A 20,173-nucleotide genomic window follows, 5' to 3' on the forward strand; every position below is an offset into this window, starting at 1 on the left:
TGGATTTTCCTGTGTCATGTGTAAAAACATATCTGGACGAAACACAGGAATAAAATTTTTTAACTTTTTCTGTAATTTTTTTTATTTATTCACTTATCTCTTTAATAACAATTCGACACGAATCATAAGAAATATTTTTACTATCTTTTTTTGTTTTATATCTTCGAATAACGCGCTTTCTTACAATCCAAAACATGGCGGATGGTCACGTGACTAGGTAACATAAACATCAAAGGTTCCGACTGTACTGTCGTAACTGGTTATAGCTAAACTGTGCTTACGTACGATATAACAGGTATTTCCTTCTCTCTTACATACGCCTGCGTGTGAGAGAGAAGAAAATACCTGGTATATCGTCGTCCCTTTTCAACGTCTACGTTTGTCCTTTTCTACGTATGCCTATACCCCCACTCCTTAACCGAGCAGGCCTGTTTTTAGCTGCACTGATACACTGGTGCAATAAGTTAAAGTGAGACAAATATATTTTTTCTCATTCTAACTTGTTGCACCAGTGCACAGTGCAGCGAAAAAGAACAGACCAATGGTTGTCGCGTCGCCATGCCCCTACATGCTCCTACTCATTCCAACGTATTCTAAAGGGCCATCTACAATGGAGAGTCGTAGGCCGTAGCAGTAGTCGTAGAAAATGTCTCCACTTCGTATTGCTTTACTGTTTACTACATCAGGGGCTCTATTCTTGAATTCATTCGCAAGAGAAACGTATTCGCAAATTCTGATCTTACAGAAAATTTGAAAATTTATTGGCTATCGTATGGCTATTAACCAATAAACTTACAACTTTCTGTTAGAGCGAGTACTTGCGTATACGTTTCTCTTGCGAATAAATTCAAGAATCGAGCCCCAGGGGCCCGATTCTTGAAGTCATTCGCAAGAGAAACGTATACGCAAGTACTCGCTCTAACAGAAAGTTGTAAGTTTATTGGTTAATAGCCATACAATAGCCAATAAATTTCCAACTTTTCTGTAAGATCAAAATTTGCGAATACGTTTCTCTTGCGAATGAATTCAAGAATAGAGCCCCAGACATTGAGCCAATTCATTGCGTGCTTACGATGAGCGTTGGGGCATTCGGGATTAGTTTTTGGTCACCTTTCTTTGATGGCCGGCTTGTATGTTATTGCTACGTCGTTTTTATTCTAGACAGCATTGCCGTAGTTTTAGTGCTGTTACGGCTAAAACACTCCATTGTAGATGGCCCTTAAAGCCCGTTCTACATTGCTCTAGTTTACACTGAGCACTTGGTACGCGTATCAAGTAGTGAATTTAAGCTGATCAGCCAATGATTAAACACATTCACTAGTTATTTACTATTTGATACGCGTACCAAGTGCTCGGTGTAAACATTAATCGCAAGTAAAGACCTATAATCAAAGATGCGCCAATGACCCCCCACCATGACTGCTATCCACCATCTTGTACCCATACGGTGACTGGGGGTCTGTTCGCGTCACATGCCCCAACATGCTCCTATTCACCCCAACGCACTCCAATACGTTGATTCCGATGACGCCAACCTATTAGAATGCGTTGGAGTGAGTAGGAGCATGTCGGAGCATGGCGACGCGAACAAACATGGATGGAGACTGGGGCCGGGGGCTGGGGACTGGAGTAGTGGAGATAGTAAACAATGCGAGCCTGCTCCAAGTTGTACGCAGCCATATAACAGATGCAAATTTAATTTTTCTTGTTCTTCCTGAGTGTATCGTCAAAATATAGTGACCCTAAAGTGCAAAGATTGAATTACCTTATAATTTCTGACACATATTCCTTTAACCTATACTGCTCAACACAGAGCACTCTCCCCTCTTCCTCGCCCAGCGTGGGTACGCAATGGCGGATAAACCATGTGACTCAAGTGACCAATCAAAATTGTGTTCGCCATTGGCGAATCTTTGATTATAGGTCTTTAATCGCAAGCAGCCAGTTGCAACTTGCGACAGCCAATGAACGTGTTGGGTCGGAAACTGCTCCCACATGGAGAAGCCTCCGTGATTTAATTGGGAGCGTCCCAGATGCGCATAGTAATAAACGGACACAGTAGGCTGAGTGAAACGGACACAGACCAAACGGACACAGTAATAAACGGACACAGACCAAATGCGCACAGAGCGAAACGGACACAGTGCGAAACGGACACAGTAACAAACGGACACAGACCAAATGCGCACAGAGCGAAACGGACACAGTGCGAAACGGACACAGACCAAATGCGCACGGACCAAACGCGCACACTGCACATGCGCACACTGCACGTGTGCAAGGACCAAATGCAATCTATGTACATTGCAAGCAGAGTAAAGTCCACATAGGTTAGCGACTTAGACGGGGTGGGTGCGGGAGGGGGGCCGAAGGCCCCCCTTGCACCCCCCCATGTGTGTGTGTGTGTATGTGCGTGCAAAGCATTCACTGCATCACATGGGTTTGCGACTTTCCGTGTATGCATTTGGTCCGTGCGCATGTGCAGTGTGCGCATTTGGTCTGTGTCCGTTTCGCTCTGTGCGTATTTGGTCTGTGTCCGTTTGTTACTGTGTCCGTTTTGCACTGTGTCCGTTTGTTACTGTGTCCGTTTCGCACTGTGTCCGTTTATTACTGTGTTCATTTGGTCTGTATCCGTTTGTTACTGTGTCCGTTTCGCTTAGCTTGCTGTGTTCGTTTATTACTGTGCGCATCTGGGACTCACTCATTTAATTTGGTGGATAAGGTAAATAAAAATGATGCAATTAGAGCAAAAAGGAATTGATCTTTATTGGCTCTAGGGGAAAAGCCGTGTAGGCATAAAAACCCCTCGTGATAGCGAATTATAATAATTTTGTTATTTTATAACTGGATTCCCGTTGTTCAGAAAACTAAGATCGTCGCGGGGCCCCGTACGTATGTGAATGTTGAAGAGACTGAGCTCTTTACAATGTGTATGGTTAAATTAACGATCGAACGGCACGAATATCTCGCAAGGATTCGGTCGATTAAAGACAATTCGTACTTGTGAAAAAATTCGGTTCGCACTGGCTCGAGATGTTCACTTGCCAAAATACAAAACTGAAGTGAAGTCTCGTCTCCAGAGCTCCCCCGCTCTATCCGCTATCCCCTATCCTGCCCTGTGAAGGGCCGAAGCGTCACATCTTAAAACATGTGTTAGCCATTATACGACTTGCTTTTTCGTGTTCCTACGGAACATCCTCCCCCCGTTGGGAGTGAAACGATCGACAGTAAATGTGTAAAAAAGTTGTTTTGTTTTTAATATCATGTTATATGCTGCAGAATTGCGTATGGTGGATAACGGATATTGCGGTTGACTTGAATGGAAAATCAAATTTTCTTAAAATTAATCGCTCGCTCGGTGACCCGCGAATATGCAACTGATATAGTCTCACTTGGCAGTCACATGTAAATGTCGTGATTTCTTAAAAATATTTCGTTCGCTTGATGATCCGCGAGTATGCAACTGATGTTGACTCGCTTGGCAGTCATATGTCGATCGGTGACCCGCGAGTATGCAACTGATATTGACTCGCTTGGCAGTCATATGTCGATCGGTGACCCGCGAATATGCAACATGTCGACTCGCTTGGCAGTCATATGTCGATCGGTGACCCGCGAGTATGCAACATGTCGACTCGCTTGGCAGTCATATGTCGATCGGTGACCCGCGAGTATGCAACATGTCGACTCGCTTGGCAGTCATATGTCGATCGGTGACCCGCGAGTATGCAACATGTCGATCGTGATGTGTTCACGTTACGTCCGGAAGCGGACAAATTGTCGTTGTGTTGCGTTTGATCAATCCATGTGATATCTTGATCGTTGCCACCCTGATCACGCCGTCGTCTTCTGGATGTGTCTCCACTATTCGCCCCAACTGCCACTGCATACATGGTAAATTCTTATCCATAAGAATAACGACGTTGCCTTGTTGGAGACCGGCATTCGAGCCGTGCCATTTCTGCCGCTTCTGTAATTCATTTAGATATTCTGTTTGCCACCTGCGCCAAAAGTCTTGGCCGGCCTTCAAAATTAGTCGCCAGGACGACAGACGATTTGCTGGAACAGATAAATAGTTATCTTCGGGCAGCATGGTCATCGGTTGCCCTACTAATAAATGTGCAGACGTTAATGCTAGTGGATCATTCGGGTCGGATGAGATAGGGCACAAAGGTCGCGAATTGAGTATCGCCTCGATTTCGATGGCTAATGTATTCAGCTCTTCATAAGTGAACAGATCTCCCGCTACTCTTCTAAAATGATGTTTAAAGGACTTGACCGCCGCCTCCCAGATTCCTCCGAAATGAGGTGAGAGGGGCGGATTAAAATGCCACGAAATTTTGTTGCTCGTAACGAAATCGTTGACTTTGGATTTGAACTCGTCTGATTCGTATAGGGCGTACCACTCACGGAGTTGGTTTCTTGCGCCTACAAAATTCGTTCCGTTGTCTGAGTAAATTCTAGCGGGAATGGATCTGTGACCTATAAATCTTTTTAACGCTGCGATGAATGCCTCGGTCGTTAGATCGCTTACAATCTCGATGTGTACGGCTTTGGTCGTCATACAAATAAAAACGCAGCCGTACACTTTAACTCGTCCGCGATTTTGATGTTTTTTCTCTTTTATGAAGATCGGACCGAAAAAATCGATACTGGTGTGGTGGAAGGCCCTTGCCTCCTGCACCCGCGATTTTGGTAAGTCTGCCATCTTATATTTGACAGGAGTCGCGCGAAATTTTATGTACCGCGTGCACTGCCTTACGATTTTGCATACCTGATTTTTTCCGTCAGGTATCCAGAATCGCTGGCGAATGGCATATAGCGTTGTCTGTATACCTGAATGAAAATTTTTCTTGTGAGTTTGGCGGATAATTAGATCGGTAATGTGATGACGTGAAGGTAATAAAATGGGATGTTTCTGTGAAATGGGGATATCCGCATTTCGCAGCCTGCCGCCAACGCGAAGCAAGCCTAATTCGTCGAGAATGGGATTGAGAGCTGCTAATCTTGAGCCTTTGACATTCTCCGATCTTGAGATACGGTCGATATCATCTTTAAATGAAGTTTCTTGAATCGCCTTTAATATGCGGGTTTCGGCCTCGGTTAACTCCTGCGTGGAAAGCATGCCTTTGTTTTTGTTTGAAGACGATATACGTAAGCAGTATGCAATAACACGGATTGTTTTCGGACCGAACGTGTCGCCACTCCAACCCCCTTGTGATTTCTTGTATTTCTCGGACGCGGTTCGCTTCAAATGTTTTAAGCGCGCTTGGAGATTTCTTGAGCCAATGTAGGACGATCATAGAATCGGTCCAGAATATGATTTTATTCGGCTTGAACGTGAAAGCGTTGGAGACTTCTTGAAATAATCGCGCTAAAGTTAGAGCTCCGCAGAGTTCGAGGCGGGGAATTGTCGTATCTTTGAGAGGGGCAACGCATGTCTTAGCGCAACATAACCTGACGAGCATGTTGGCTTGTTGGTCTTGAGATCTGACATATAAACAGGCTCCGTACCCAATTTTACTCGCGTCGCAAAATCCGTGAATTTATATGTCTTTATATTCGTTAATGACTAGTCGGCGAGGAATAGTTAAATGGTCGATTAATTCGAGCTGCGTCGCGAATGACGACCACGACGAATGTAATGTATGTGGTACGGATTCGTCCCACGAAACCTTTGATTTCCAGCATTCTTGCATCAATACTTTCGATGCGAGAACGACTGGTCCGAGTAACCCTAAGGGGTCAAAAATCTTTACAATCTCCGACAGAATATGACGCTTCGAGACGCGATTAATCGGTTTGATCGGATTTACTGTATATAATAACTCGTCACGGCTCGCATTTCACGAGATCCCTAACGTCTTCAATATCGGATTTTCGTTCGTGATGAATTCTACATCAATTATTCGTTCATTTAAACCCTCGAGGGCTTGTGGGTGATTTGACGCCCACTGCCTAATATTAAACCCGCCGCGTTTTAAAATGTTAATAGTTTCATCGCGGATTTGTATGAGCTCTTCGAGGGTGTTTGCTCCGGTGAGCAAATCGTCGACGTATAAGTCGCATTTTAGTATTTTCGCACCGATCGAAAATTTAGACTCCTCATCGTTCGCGAGTTGCTGTATTGTTCGTATTGCTAAAAACAGTGCCGACGATATGCTGAATGTTACAGTATTTAATTGGAAAGTTCGCACGCGATTCTCGTAATGCCAGAAAATTTTTTTAAATTGACGATCGTCGGGATGTACCCAAATTTGTCGGTACATTTTCTCTATATCTGAGGTGATTACGTAATTATGATTGCGAAAACGTACTAAATGTTCAAATAGTTTGTCTTGAATAGTAGGACCAATCATCAATGTGTTATTTAGGGATACGCCCCTGTTTGACTTCGCCGATGCGTCGAAGACTACGCGTACTTTAGTGGTCGCGTTCGAAGACTTCATAACCGCGTGGTGAGGGAGATAATATCCGCCCTCCGAATCGTCCGAGACCAACGACATATGGCCTAAATCGATGTATTCTTGCGTGATTCGATCATATTCTCGTTTAAGTATCGGATTAGTCGTGAGTCTTTTTTGTAACGCGTAATAACGACATAATGCGATCGACCGGATGTTTCCGAAATCTCTCTTTGCTTGTTTAAATGGTAACCGTACAAAGTATCTCCCCGAGCTATCGCGTGTGGTGTTTTGCGCGTAATGAAACTCGCATTCCACGTTTTCTGACGACTCAGATTTTTTGGCGGTTGTATCTTCGATCAGCCAGAATTTAGCTATTTGTTCGGTTAACTCAGTTAATTTATATGAGACGACCCCCGTTCCGTCGGTGGGAGCTACTCCGCCGACGACGACCCAACCGAGCTGAGTCTTTTTTAAAAAGAGGTCGCAATTATTCCGTGATATGTTGATTTGACCGATTGATAAGAGCGATAAGGTGGCCCCGGAACCAACGATTATGTCAACCGGCGGCGGTACGTGGAATTGCGGGTCTGCTAGTTTTAAATTGGCTGGTAATTTAATCGCTTGACGCAGGAACGGAAAACCTGGAATACTCTCAGCGATCTCAGGCACCACGAGAAATGAAAGTTTTTTGTGAAAATCACTATGGATTGAACGAAAGGAAAACTCAACAACGCCGTTCGATGCGGTACTCATGCCGTCGATCGCGCCGATCGGAATTTCACACGGAGATATGGGTAATTTCAATGTTCGGGCGAATTTTTCTGTGACAAAATGCGCCGTCGCGCAGATATCTAACAACGCTCGACATTGAATGAAGTTACCATGAGCGGTTCTTACTCGAACGACGGCGCTCATAATTAATTGTGATTGTGGATTGTAAGAAATTGCGTTAAGAGCAACGGCTCTTAGTCAGTCTGAATTTTGGACATTTGGCGTGGTAGGTTTTACGGACTCGCCCTTGGTTGTTACCTGCGCCGACGAGGATGCCTTATCTGATTGATTATGCAACAACGAGTTGTGGAATTTATTACAGTATTTGCAATGTGATTTTTGGCACCCACCGTTATGCGAATTGAGGCAATTTTTACAAATCTTAGATTTCTTCACGAGATCCCACCTACGCGTCATCGATAATTTTTTAAATTCGAAACATCTGTAAAGGGGATGATTATTCCCTTTGCACGCTATGCATTTAGTTGACAAAATTGTGACGAAAGCGCGCGCTCCTTGTCCGTCTTTGCGTGTCTTGATAGCGGGTGAGCCCCCCTTTGGATGCGATCGTTTGTTATTTTTCTCGATAGATGAGTTATTCGTTTCGAGTGCGGCAATGCGGAACACAGTATCGGATATGAATTCATACATCTGTTCGAGCGTCGGTGCGTCTTGTAAGTTTAGTGTCTTGTCCCATTCCTCGCGAATGTTTTCCGGTAGCGCCCGCTCCATTAATCGGACGATTATGTGCGGATTAGATTCGATGTTTAACGATCTGAGCATCGCAATGTGCTGTCGTACGGTGTCTGATAATTTCGTCAGTTTTTGCGCGGTGACCTTGCTTTGCGATAATGACTCGCGTTTGAGGAATTTTTCTTACACGCGTTCGGCAATATATCGATAATCGCATCGAGATGTCTTGTCATTAGAATCCGCTTTTTTTCGTATGACCCGACAAGCAGTTGCCATGCGGTCTTATAGCCTTCTTCGCTTGCGTTGAAGATAGAAATTTTTATACGAATCGCGCAATGAGTCTTTTAGATATAGAAATTTCTGCAAATCAGTAATGTCGTTGCGCGAATCAATCATGGTTAAGAAGGTATTTTTTAATGATAACCATTTTTCAAGATTGCCATCAAATTTAGGCAACTCCGCGACGGAAAGTTTGACGAGTTTTGTATGATTGTCAATTGGAGTAGAAGCTGTGTTTAGGTTGTTCGCGGCTGTTGCAGGTGTCTTATCGTCTATTGCGCTCGCGACCACGTAGTACCGATCCTGAATATCGTTAATTTCGTTTGTGTGTTCGCCTGGCTCTAATGTTTCCAACTCGTGATGCAATTTCTCGTACGCGTGGAGGAGATCCGTTACGCGTTGCAAACGTCTCTTTAAGTTCGACTCGCTCACATCACCTGCTTCGACTAGTCTTTCGAGGCTCGTTAGCTGAGCCTTTAACGCGGACCGTCGGGAATTAATATGTTTCGCGCGCTCCATGCCGGAATGATATAACGCCGATAAGTCTAACAAAATAACTTAAGCGGGTAGAAACGCGAAACAATAGAGTCAGATATCAACGGCCCTTGACCCCTGCACGGCAGATAGGCTGCTACTTGATGTAGTTGCGGCAAGGTGTCGTTTCTTCACTTGGAAGTTTTTTACCAAAGTCACAAAGAGTGGTGAGATTGTCGCGGCGATGGACCCGCACTTCACTCGCGTTGGAAATCGCGCACGAAATCGCGGAAACGTGAGCTCGCGAATCGCACTTGTTCAATGCTCGCTATTGTACTCGAAACCTTCAACCAAAAGATCGATGAGTAAAAAGTCGAAAAACTCGAATTTACTAAAGCGTTTGAACACGTAAGATCCAGCCGAAAGACTAACTCTAGAGAAGTCGCCGATTTTTCCATCGCGACCGCTGTTCCCACTCTACATCCTAATTTTCACGTATTTGATTGGTTGACAAAAATCGCGTGGATTGACGTAAGCGAGATACTGTCGCCAATAGGATAAATAGTGGAATGGCTTGTAAGGTTAAGGATCGCAGCCGGATGCAATAAATCATGTTCGAACATGCACTCGAAGGCAGTGTTGCTGTTCGTGCCGCTTTTTTCGCGCATGCGCAGCACAATGACGGTTGACGCCGGCGTGATACAGCGGTGTAATGTGGACTCAATACGTGGGCGCAACAAGGGCACGAAGTATTTTGACGGGCTGCTGCTGGCTGCTGCTTCTGACAGTGAGATGGTAGGTCTGATAAGTAAGTTAAGATGTAAGTTAGGAGATAAGTTAGGAAGTAAGTTAGTATGTAAGTATTTTTATGTAAGTGTTTTTATGTAAGTGTTTTATGTAAGTGTTTTACGTAAGTGTTTAATTAATTAACTTTTTTTGTATATTTTATTTTATATATTTTATATAATGGAAAATTTAAATAAAAAAGGAGCTAATAAAAAAGTAATAAATCGGGAATTTAAAACTTGTTGGCTAGATGAAGATATATTTAAAGGCTGGCTGACTCCCCATCCTACAGAGAATAAGGCATTATGTAGTTTATGTAATAAATCCATCAGATGCTGCAAAACAGATTTAGTAAGGCATTCGCAGAGGGCTAAACATATAGAAAAAGTTAAAGAAAATTGTCAAAGTCTTGATAACAATAATAATAGTAATGATAATAATGTAATTTCACACTCGGATAAAATTAAACGTGCAGAAATAAAATTAGCAGCGTTTTATGCAGAGCATAATGTTGCTCTTTATACCGCAGATCATTTAATACCTTTGTTAAAAGATATTTTTATAGATTCAAAAATTATGCACGATCTTACACTAGCTCGATCTAAGTGCGGCCAAATTATAAAAGAAGTAATTGCAAAACGTGAGACAGAAAAATTAGTTAATATTTTACAAAATCATAAATTTTCAATATTAATTGACGAAAGCACTGACATTGCAGACACAAAACTTATGTGCGTTCTTGTTAAATTTGTTTCACCTTTAGATAAAAAAGTAAAGACACAATTATTAGAATTAGTCTCATTAAATGCATCCGACTGCTCAGCAAATAAAATTTTTGATACTTTTAAGAAACTTTTAGAAGAAAAAGAAATCCCGATAAAAAATATAATTGGAATGGTAAGCGATAACGCGTCAGTTATGGTTGGATGCAAGAATTCATTTTTTTCTCGTCTGCAATCAGAAGTACCAAGTGTCATATTACTAAATTGTACTTGCCATTCTTCCGCGATTATTGCTAGCAAAGCTTGTGAAAAATTACCGTCATCGTGTGAAAGTTTAATAAGAGGAGTTGCAACTTATATATCGGGTAGTGCTAAGAGATGTGCTATTTTACGCGAATTCCAGGATTTTTTTAATGTTGAAAAAAATAAAATTTTTTAATTATCAAATACAAGATGGCTTGTTTTACATAAATGTGTTGTCAGGCTTCTCAACAATTGGAACGTTTTAAAACATTATTTTCTTTTTTCAGTAGCCGAAGATAATAGTAGGATCTGCGGAAATTATTCTAACTCAATTAAATGACAACACAATTAAAGCTTATTTATTATTTTTGAAATATTCATTAAATTTTTTTAATAGCTTTAACGGTCTTTTTCAGTCACGCCAAATTATGATTCATCAATTATTTGAAGAAAGTCGAAAATTAATTCATCAAATTGCTCAAAATTTTGTAAAACCCGCTGCTTTAAAAAATATTGTTACTCTGAACATAGATGATGACAAAAATATACAACACCTTAATAATATATATTTGGGGCCCGAATGCGAATGTTTATTAGTTACACAATCTGTAGAATGCGCGCAAGAAATTAGAATAAATTGTTTAGATTTTTATAAGACGGCAATCCACGAAATATTAAAACGATTACCTTATAAAACTGCTTTTTTCGAACAATTAGCTTTTTTAAATCATAAGATAGCTCTTTTTGATAATAGTAGAATTAAATTTAGAGATTTATTTTGTATTGGTTCACATATAGATTCCATAGATGTAACAAAATTAGCATTTGAATGGAGAATTCTGCCGTCAGTTTTTAATGATTTTGAGAAAAATGAATTAGCTTCCTTGCCGATAGATGAAATGTGGAAAAAAATTTTAGATTTTAAAGATCATAATGGGGAAAAAATGTTTCCAAATTTAGAGTTATTAGTTCATGCCGTTTTTTCGCTTTCTCACTCAAATGCCGAAGCCGAACAAATTTTTTCAATAGTTACAGATGTAAAAAACAAAAAAAGAAATCGATTATCTATTGATATGATTTCCGTAGCTCGATCCAGTTTTCAGGCTGACGGCATTAATTGTTTACAATTTGATATTGATTCGAGACATTTGGAATTACATAATCCACAAAATTTAAATTCAAAACAAGGCAATTCATCTGATGGAAATTAATTTTTTTCATCTAATTTTGTGTTATTTTTTATTTTGTAAAATAAAATGTCAGTTGTGTATATTGATATAAAATAGTGTTTTTAGTTTTATGTATTGATAACTTGAAAATTTTGTTTCTTTTTGTTCTTTTTAAATATCTCTTATTGTTTATTATTATTATTTTTTATAGATTTATGTCCGTCTAGCCAACTTCTTTTTAATGGATGTTACAAACTTATTTCTCTTGTATCAAATATGCCACTAATTCATACTTTTATGTTACAGATTTAATAGGCACATATTATTAATGTTATATTTTTATTTAATATTGCCATATAATATTAATTTGTTTTTAATTTTAAATTTTAGTCAATAATCAAAAACATAATATATAACATTGTTAAATTTGAATATTTGCTTTTTCTTATTATTTATGTACAAAGTGCAATACATAACATAATTATATTTTAGTATGAAAGAATGTATTTTTATTATATGAATACTGGTAAGGTTTTTGGCAGTTTTCCTTACCCTTGTAACAAATGTTGGTATTCGATCTTTAATATGATTCTGCCAAATTAAATATTTTTTATTCTTTACACAAAAATGTGGTCATAATGTTATTTTTAAACACCCTTTCCTTACCTCTCCTTTTTTAATACATTAATATATTAATAATAAATAATTAATAATAAAATAATTGATTTATTGTTATATTTCTACATGTATATGTATGTACACACTTTACGCGATATTAATTTTTTATTTTCTTTTATACATTATTAAGTAAGATTATAAATTAATTACATTAAATTATTTTTAAATTTATTATATTCTTTTTATTAATTTAATTAAATTTTTTTTTTTACAATGTTTAAGCAGGGGACATAATAGTACCTCGCTTTTCTCATACTTCGTACGTGACTGAACTGGCACTCTTTGCGCATGCGCGAAAAAAGCGGCACGAACAGCAACACTGCTCGAAGGTCGAAAAGAAAGAGATGAGTCAAATTTTCTTAGGTAGACAGAATGTGAGCTAACAAAAAAAAACTTAATTGGAAGCGTTTGTCGCCAGGCATTTGACATGGTGGCAATTTCTCCTTTGTTATAAAACCATATTTCTTAAGACCCCTATTAGCTCTTTCCGGTCGCGAGACTCTTCGATTTTCGACTCGACCTTTTCTTTTATCCGAGTCACAAAATCCAAGACACCAAGGCCGAAAATCTAATGTATTTGACAGAAATTTCGTGATAAATGATCGCGTGTAAATTTCAAGGTTATTCCCCCCTTGCGCATTATCGTGGGGAATCGCATCGTGGTCAACGTTCCTTCTGCTGTAAGGCAGGCAGGATGAGCGTGATATAAGAATGCAATTACTAGTTTCATGTATGTCCCGAAATGATCCACATGCAAGTAACAATATTATTGAATAAATATTATTGAAGTAATAATATTATTGAAAGATACTCAATTTTGAATGTTTGTTGAGCCTCGATGTTGTCGTGGAGCTGGGTGCTGTGGATTCCGGAGACGACGTGGTGACGGGTGGTCTTTGTAATGGCGTGATGATGATGCGCCGAACTATTGCTGTGCACTCGCGATCGCGAATTCATACCTCACAGAAGGCACCAATTTGTTGGGTCGGAAACTGCTCCCACATGGAGAAGCCTCCGTGATTTAATTTGGTGGATGAGGTAAATAAAAATGATGCAATTAGAGCAAAAAGGGATTGACCTTTATTGGCTCTAGGAGAAAAGCCGTGTAGGCATAAAAACCCCTTGTGATAGCGAATTACAATAATTTTGTTATTTATAACTGGATTCCCGTTCAGAAAACTAAGATCGTCGCGGGGCTCCGTATGTGAATGTTGAAGAGACTGAGCTTTTTACAATGTGTATGGTTAAATTAACGATCGGACTGCGCGAATAATATCTCGCAAGGATTCGGTCGATTAAAGACAATTCGTACGTGTGAAAAAATTCGGTTCGCACTGGCTCGAGATGTTCACTTGCCAAAATACAAAACTGAAGTGAAGTCTCGTCTCCAGGGCTGCCCCGCTCTATCCGCTATCCCCTCTCCTGCCCTGTGAAGGTCCGAAGCGTCACATCTTAAAACATGTGTTAGCCATTATACGACTTGCTTTTTCGTGTTCCTACGGAACAGAGCGCCTAGTTTCTAGTTAAAGCTCGACGACAGTCATTGGGTGCTTTCCATTTAGTAACACAAGTCGACACAAGCATCGTTCTATCTTTTTTTATGTTCAATGAGTAACAAAGATAGAACGACACTTGTGTCGACTTGTGTCATTAAATGGAAAGTACCCATTAGCTGTCGCAAGTCGCAACTGGCTGCTTGCGATTAATGTAGAACAGGCTTAGGGGCCATTCTACAATAGTCGCAAGTAAAGACCTATAATAAAAGATTCGCCAATGGCGAACACAATTTTGATTGGTCACTTGAGTCACGTGGTTTATTCGCCATTGCGTACCCACGCTGGGCGAAGAAGAGGGGAAAGTGCTCTGTGCTGAGCAGTATAGGTTAAAGGAATGTGTCAGAAATTATTAGGTAATTCAATCTCTGCACGCTCGAGGGTCTCTATATTTTGACGATACACTCAGGAAGAACAAGAAAAATTAAATTTGCAGCTGTTATATGGCTGTGTACAACTTGGAGCAGGCTCGCATTTACTATCTCCACTACTCCAGACTCCAACCCCAGGCCCCAGCCCCCATTCAGTCTCCAGTATGGGTACAAGATGGTGGATAGGAGTCATGGTGGGGGGTCATTGGCAAACCTTTTATTATAGGTCTTTACTTGCGACTAAAGACCTATAATAAAAGATTCGCCAATAACCCCCCACTATGACTCCTGTCCACCATCTTGTACCCATACTGGAGACTGGATTGGGGCTGGGGCCTGGGGCTGGAGTCTGGAGTAGTGGAGATCGTAAACAATGCAAGCCATATACCCAACTTTAAAATTTATAGAACAGGAATATTAAGAAATATAGAACAAGAAATTACGGAGGATGAATTGATGCAGGACTTGGAATGGCCAAATAATCATCAAAATAAAGTGCAGATCAATAAGATAGAAAGATTAATGTATCTAGATAGATATGATAACACATTGAAGCCTTCAACAGCAGTAAAAATCACCTTTGAAAGTAGTTTGCTCCCGGAATTTGTCTACCTATATAAGGTGAGATATAAAGTTTTACCATTTATAAGTAAAGTAAAAAAATGCGACAACTGCTGTAGATGGGGCCACTCAACTAATATGTGTAGAAGAAAACTGACATGCGCTAATTGTAGTGAAAATCATGCAACAAAATCTTGCAGTAACGCTTTGCAAAAGTGTATCAATTGTGGAGACAAGCACAATGCAAGAGACCAACAATGCTCTTCCTTTAAATATCACAAGTTGGTGAATTGTGTAATGGCATACACTAATAACTCCCAATTTAATGCCAAAAGACTAATTAAAAGATAGGAAATCACAAATATTACACAAGTACCAACTTTATTTAAATCTTCGGCGTATATGAGATGGAATCCCATATGGGAAGGCCCAAACAGACATGGAGGCCTTTCCAGCGGTAGAAAATAAATTCAATAATTCTGAAATAAATATTAGAATGGGAAATAGAAATAAATCCCATAGACTTAGTATGGAAGAAAATAACAATTAGTTTATAAGAGTGGAGCGAAGGAAATCTAGTCGAGAATTTAACTTACCAAGTAATCTAATTCGAGAGATAAGTGGTCTAACCCCAAGAAACGTAGGAAAAGATACATCAGACCCAACTTCACATACAAATAAATTAAATTATAATCTAAGAAGAAGGGACAAGAGTCCATGCGCCCTGTCAGTGAGTTCAAGAGAGGATAGCCAGATGGAATTGGAACAGGCATCATCAACAAAGACCTTGATAAAAAATAAGCATTAAAGTATAAAACAAATCTTAAAGGAAAAATTAAATACGGAAGAAATAATGTTAGATATAAATAAAATTATAAATTCGCAACACTCCAAAGAAAATAAATGGGAAGAGCTACTATATTATATGATAGCGATCTTTGACACAGAAGAAAGAAGATAATTATTCATTCTGAGGCAGCCACGTCTACAACATTTAAACGAGATATTAAAATTCATTAGAATACTTCAATGGAACTGTAGAGGAGTCAGCGGAAAAAAGAACAAATTATCTAACATAATATTGAACTATGATATTATATGTCTACAAGAGACGTGGCTTCAACCACTCAATAAATGGGAAATTAATAATTTTCACTGCATTAGAAATGATAGAAGACAGGGGTAGGAGTAGGCACAGCAATTCTAATTAGAAATAAATTAGATATGAAGACTGTAGATCTGAACCTACCGGATTATCTGGGACTTGAATATACTGCGATATCAATTGTCAAGGAAGGTAAAAATAATAGAAAAAAAACAATAATTATATCATTGTATAGACCACCTAATAACCAGATGAGCAGAACGAAGTGGAACAAATTGTTTGAATTCCTCACAGAATTATCACGAAGATATGAAATTTGGAGACTTCAGTGCGCAATGTATAACATTGGGGTCATCTGTTACCAATTCGGAAGGAAGATCTCTGAACGAAGCTATCAGCGGATCTCCATTTATGTTTCTAAATGACGGTTCACAAACAAAAATATCAGCAAATGAAAACTATCATAGTGTTCCAGATCTCACACTCACGTCAGGGGATTTACGCTCAATTTCGCCATGGGCTACAGGAGATGATCCAATGGAAAGCGACCATTTACCTATCATGTTCGTAATGGAAGACCCCAGGTAGCAAGGTGACGTTAATACGACGTCAATAATTCGTCATTTAAAGTCGCGGACGTCATGTTACCAAATTAAGACGTAATAGTAACGTCATTTTTTGACCTATTAATTACGTCAATCATTTATCCATCCTACAACGTATTTCCGACGTCATATTCTTGACTAATTAATAACGTCAGTTAATTCATCATTCACGACGTATCAATAAGGTTTTATTAGTGACTATAAATTACTGACGTCAACTATAATTCTTTGTAATAATTGACGATTTGACCTCAAATGACGAATTATTGAGGTCTAGTGGACGACACCTTGCTACTTATAACTAGAGATACTATAACAGAGATTCGCCAATGTGCCGTCTTGGGGTAAAACCGGATATCGGATATGACGTTTTCAATGGCGGTTTACTCTGTTTTCTTTTGACAGGTGACAGGTGACAGGTTAGATCGGCTAGGCTTTCTCTGTCAGTTATATCTATCTTTCTCTCTCATACTTCCGGTTATATCCCAAGCGACGGGAGCCAATCAGAAATCGTTAACGCATTGGCGAATCTCTGTTATAATATCTCTACTTATAACTATTAATCATTATTTAAAGATTGGTTAATAAACAACATTATTAAAAAACATATAAAATTTTATATAATTAATACTATCAATATTTCAGAATCATCCCAGACAGCACATAATATTTATGATAAATATTTATTAATATTTATTAATATTTATTTTTTTAAAATATTATATAAATATTTTACACATATTTTATATATACGAAGAAAAAAATCTTTATTCAACATATTATTAAAATATAGACTAAATATTTTATATAATATTTATGGTAAATAAAAGATAAAGATTTGTATAAGTAATATTTTGTAAATATTTATAAATATTTCATAAATATTTTTATAATATTTATGATAAATCTTTATGATTTGTCAAATCTAAGACCACAAAAATATTTATAAAATATTTGGATAAATATTTATAAAATATTTAAATAAATATTATAAATATTTTATATTTTATAAATATTGCGTTCTGTCTGAGGTCATGTATAATTTAGCTTTATCAAAAGAACAGAGCAAAAACATATTTTTATAAGTTATTTCACATGTTATTTCGCATATGTAAAAATCAGGAAAAGAACTGTAAATTTATATTTATTTATAAAAATATTAGTTAACTACAAGTTTTATGTTTCTCGCATTTATTGAACTGATCTATAATAAATATATATTCATAAGCATCAAGTGTTTATGGATCATCACAAAGTGCTAGGTAGCGTACGATCTTCGAAGTCAAGCAACGTCGACGGCGGTTCAGAGTTGGATGGGTGACCGCGGAAGTTAGGCAATTCCAAATGTGACTATGGTATGGTGGGTCACGATGCTTGTTGAGAAACAACGTAATTTTTTTTTATTATTATAAAATTATGTTATTTCGATATTTTCATAATGCAAGTACTGCATATATAGGACATGTACCCGAAATATTTTCTAAAACGACAAAATAACGGTTTTTACTATCTGGGATAGTCATAAAAATGACGTTAAAATATCGTCTTTATTAAATGTAATCTAAAAACCTATGTTTTGTCATAAAAATAACAATAAAATACCGTCAAATGTACGATACTAGCTTCTTGAAAATGACGTCAATAATATGAAAATAATGAGTATTTTTGACGTCAATATATGACGTCGTTAAGATGAGATAAATGTACGTCAGTTTTACGACATTTAGACGTCATTTTATCTCGACATTATGACGTCTAGTTCGTCATAAAATGACCAAAAAATGCCGTCAATTAGACGACACCTTGCTACCTGGGACAATGGTATAAGAAAAGAGAGATTTAAATCTTCACTAACACAAGAAAAACACGAAGCAAACTGGATTTACTACACATGAACAGAACACGATTCCAAGAACTAATCACAGATGTCATGACTACCTCATTCGATTTACAACAATCTGGAGCAACCTGTTACAAGCAGTGGAGTGAACGGATCATCAACAATGCTATCCGAGCAGGAGCGCGTATGAAGGAGGGAAACAAAAAAGTCAAAGTGTTTAACTCCAAGAAAGGCACATTCCACATAGTAGAGTATAACAAAGATAGCAAAACCATAAACAAACCATGGTGGGACAAGGAGTGTATGGACGCGAAACAAAAAAGAAAATTAGCATATGATAGACTTAAAAATCATCATACAAGAGCTAACCTTTTAGAATATAGAAAGATCTCAGAAGAAACGAGGAAAGTTATAAGGAAAAGGAAAAACCAAAATTTTTAAAAATTTATTAACAATTTGAATCCGTACGTAGGAACAAAGAAGTTTTGGACAAAAATTAATGCCTTCAAAAAAATGTGCCTATCTCAATCCTTCGTCGCCACCAGCAGACTACAAGAGAACACATATCAAGAATGCAATCAACACATTCGCCCCGATGTGGGTCAACAATGCATTTCCGGAGAGCAGACATTCCAATAGTAATGAAATCTTTGAGGCACCATTCAAAATATAGGAACCAATGTCAATAATCAAAAATCTTAAAAGGGAAAGCTCCCCGGGTCCGGACTGTATAAGCAACGAATTTATAAAAATATTACCATTCTCTGCGAAATGCTGTTGAATATATTCAACAAGATCATACAGGACGGATCCTTTCCAAGGGAGTGGAAAAACATAGATGTAATACTCATACCAAAGCCTAATAAAAAGGATTTCAGACCTATCTCTTTGGCCTCCTGCACATTGAAAATTTTTGAGAGGTTGGTATTAAAAAGAATCGAAAGACTGGTTGAACTAGAGCACTAAAAAGTAGGTATTCTCACGTCCGTCATTTTTCTTCAAACTAGCAAGTAACTAGCATAATGTTTTACATATATAATACATCGCAATAACCTTTACAGTCTCAAGATCATAAATATCGTGTCTATAGCCTAGTTTACACCAAGCACTTGGTACGCGTATCAAATAGTAAATAACTAGTGAATGTATTTAATCATTGGCTGATCAGCTTAAATTCACTACTTGATACGCGTACCAAGTGCTCGGTGTAAACTAGGTCTTTGTTTCATTGTCGCATAAAGTTTGGTGCTTCCAAAGATTATTGACGTATATATATACAAAACATACCTAATTTTTCATGCTAGTTAGAAGAAAAATGGCGGACGTGAGAATACTCACTTTTATAGTGCCTTAGTTGAACTTGAAAGAATTCTGCCAAGATCATAATACGGATTTAGAAAAGGAAAATCCTGTGATGATTGTATCGCTTTACTAAACTTGGAAATATACAGGGCTTTCGCAAGAAGACAAATGACCGGGGTATTATTGCTAGATATAAAAGCTGCTTATGACAACGTTAATCCACAGCTTCTGTTTGAAATGATTAACGAACTCCCAATATCAAGAAACTATAAAACAAGTCTTAGAAACATGATTAGCCCTAGATATGCCAGTTTTTACGAATCAGGTTTATGGTATGATAATAGGATACTAAACAAAGGATTACCGCAGGGATCGAGCCTGAGCCCACTTTTATTTAACCTATATGTAAAAGGTATACTATGGCACATACCTTATAATTGCCAAACAATACAATTCGCGGATGATATCGCGGTTGTTTGTTCGGATTCTGACATTGAGATAATCAAAAACTCCTTGTCTACGGCTTTTGATAGAGTCCATACGTGGTTGAGATCTATTGGATTAGACATCTTAGTTCCGAAAACTCAATGTATGATATTTAACAGAAAAAAAAT

At 38.3% G+C, this 20,173-nt stretch overlaps 2 protein-coding genes across 2 annotated transcripts; both read right to left on the bottom strand.

Annotated features, from left to right (window-relative positions):
* Window positions 1–3,751: 3,751 nt before the first annotated feature.
* Window positions 3,752–5,125, bottom strand: LOC105828223. The gene has a single exon (XM_028191103.1). The coding sequence runs from the start codon at window positions 5,123–5,125 to the stop codon at window positions 3,752–3,754; it is 1,374 nt and encodes a 457-aa protein (XP_028046904.1).
* Window positions 5,126–5,846: 721 nt separating this feature from the next.
* LOC105828224 lies at window positions 5,847–7,322 on the bottom strand. Its single transcript, XM_012666464.1, has one exon. It carries the CDS (start codon window positions 7,320–7,322, stop codon window positions 5,847–5,849), a length of 1,476 nt encoding a protein of 491 aa, XP_012521918.1.
* Window positions 7,323–20,173: the final 12,851 nt, after the last annotated feature.

This window comes from Monomorium pharaonis, chromosome 1 (assembly GCF_013373865.1).
Source record: "Monomorium pharaonis isolate MP-MQ-018 chromosome 1, ASM1337386v2, whole genome shotgun sequence".
Lineage (NCBI taxonomy): Eukaryota > Metazoa > Arthropoda > Insecta > Hymenoptera > Formicidae > Monomorium > Monomorium pharaonis.

Bases quoted from the DNA above. Each gene is read 5' to 3' on its own strand.
- LOC105828223 (XM_028191103.1), bottom strand. From the start codon at position 5,125: ATGCTTTCCACGCAGGAGTTAACCGAGGCCGAAACCCGCATATTAAAG.
- LOC105828224 (XM_012666464.1), bottom strand. From the start codon at position 7,322: ATGAGCGCCGTCGTTCGAGTAAGAACCGCTCATGGTAACTTCATTCAA.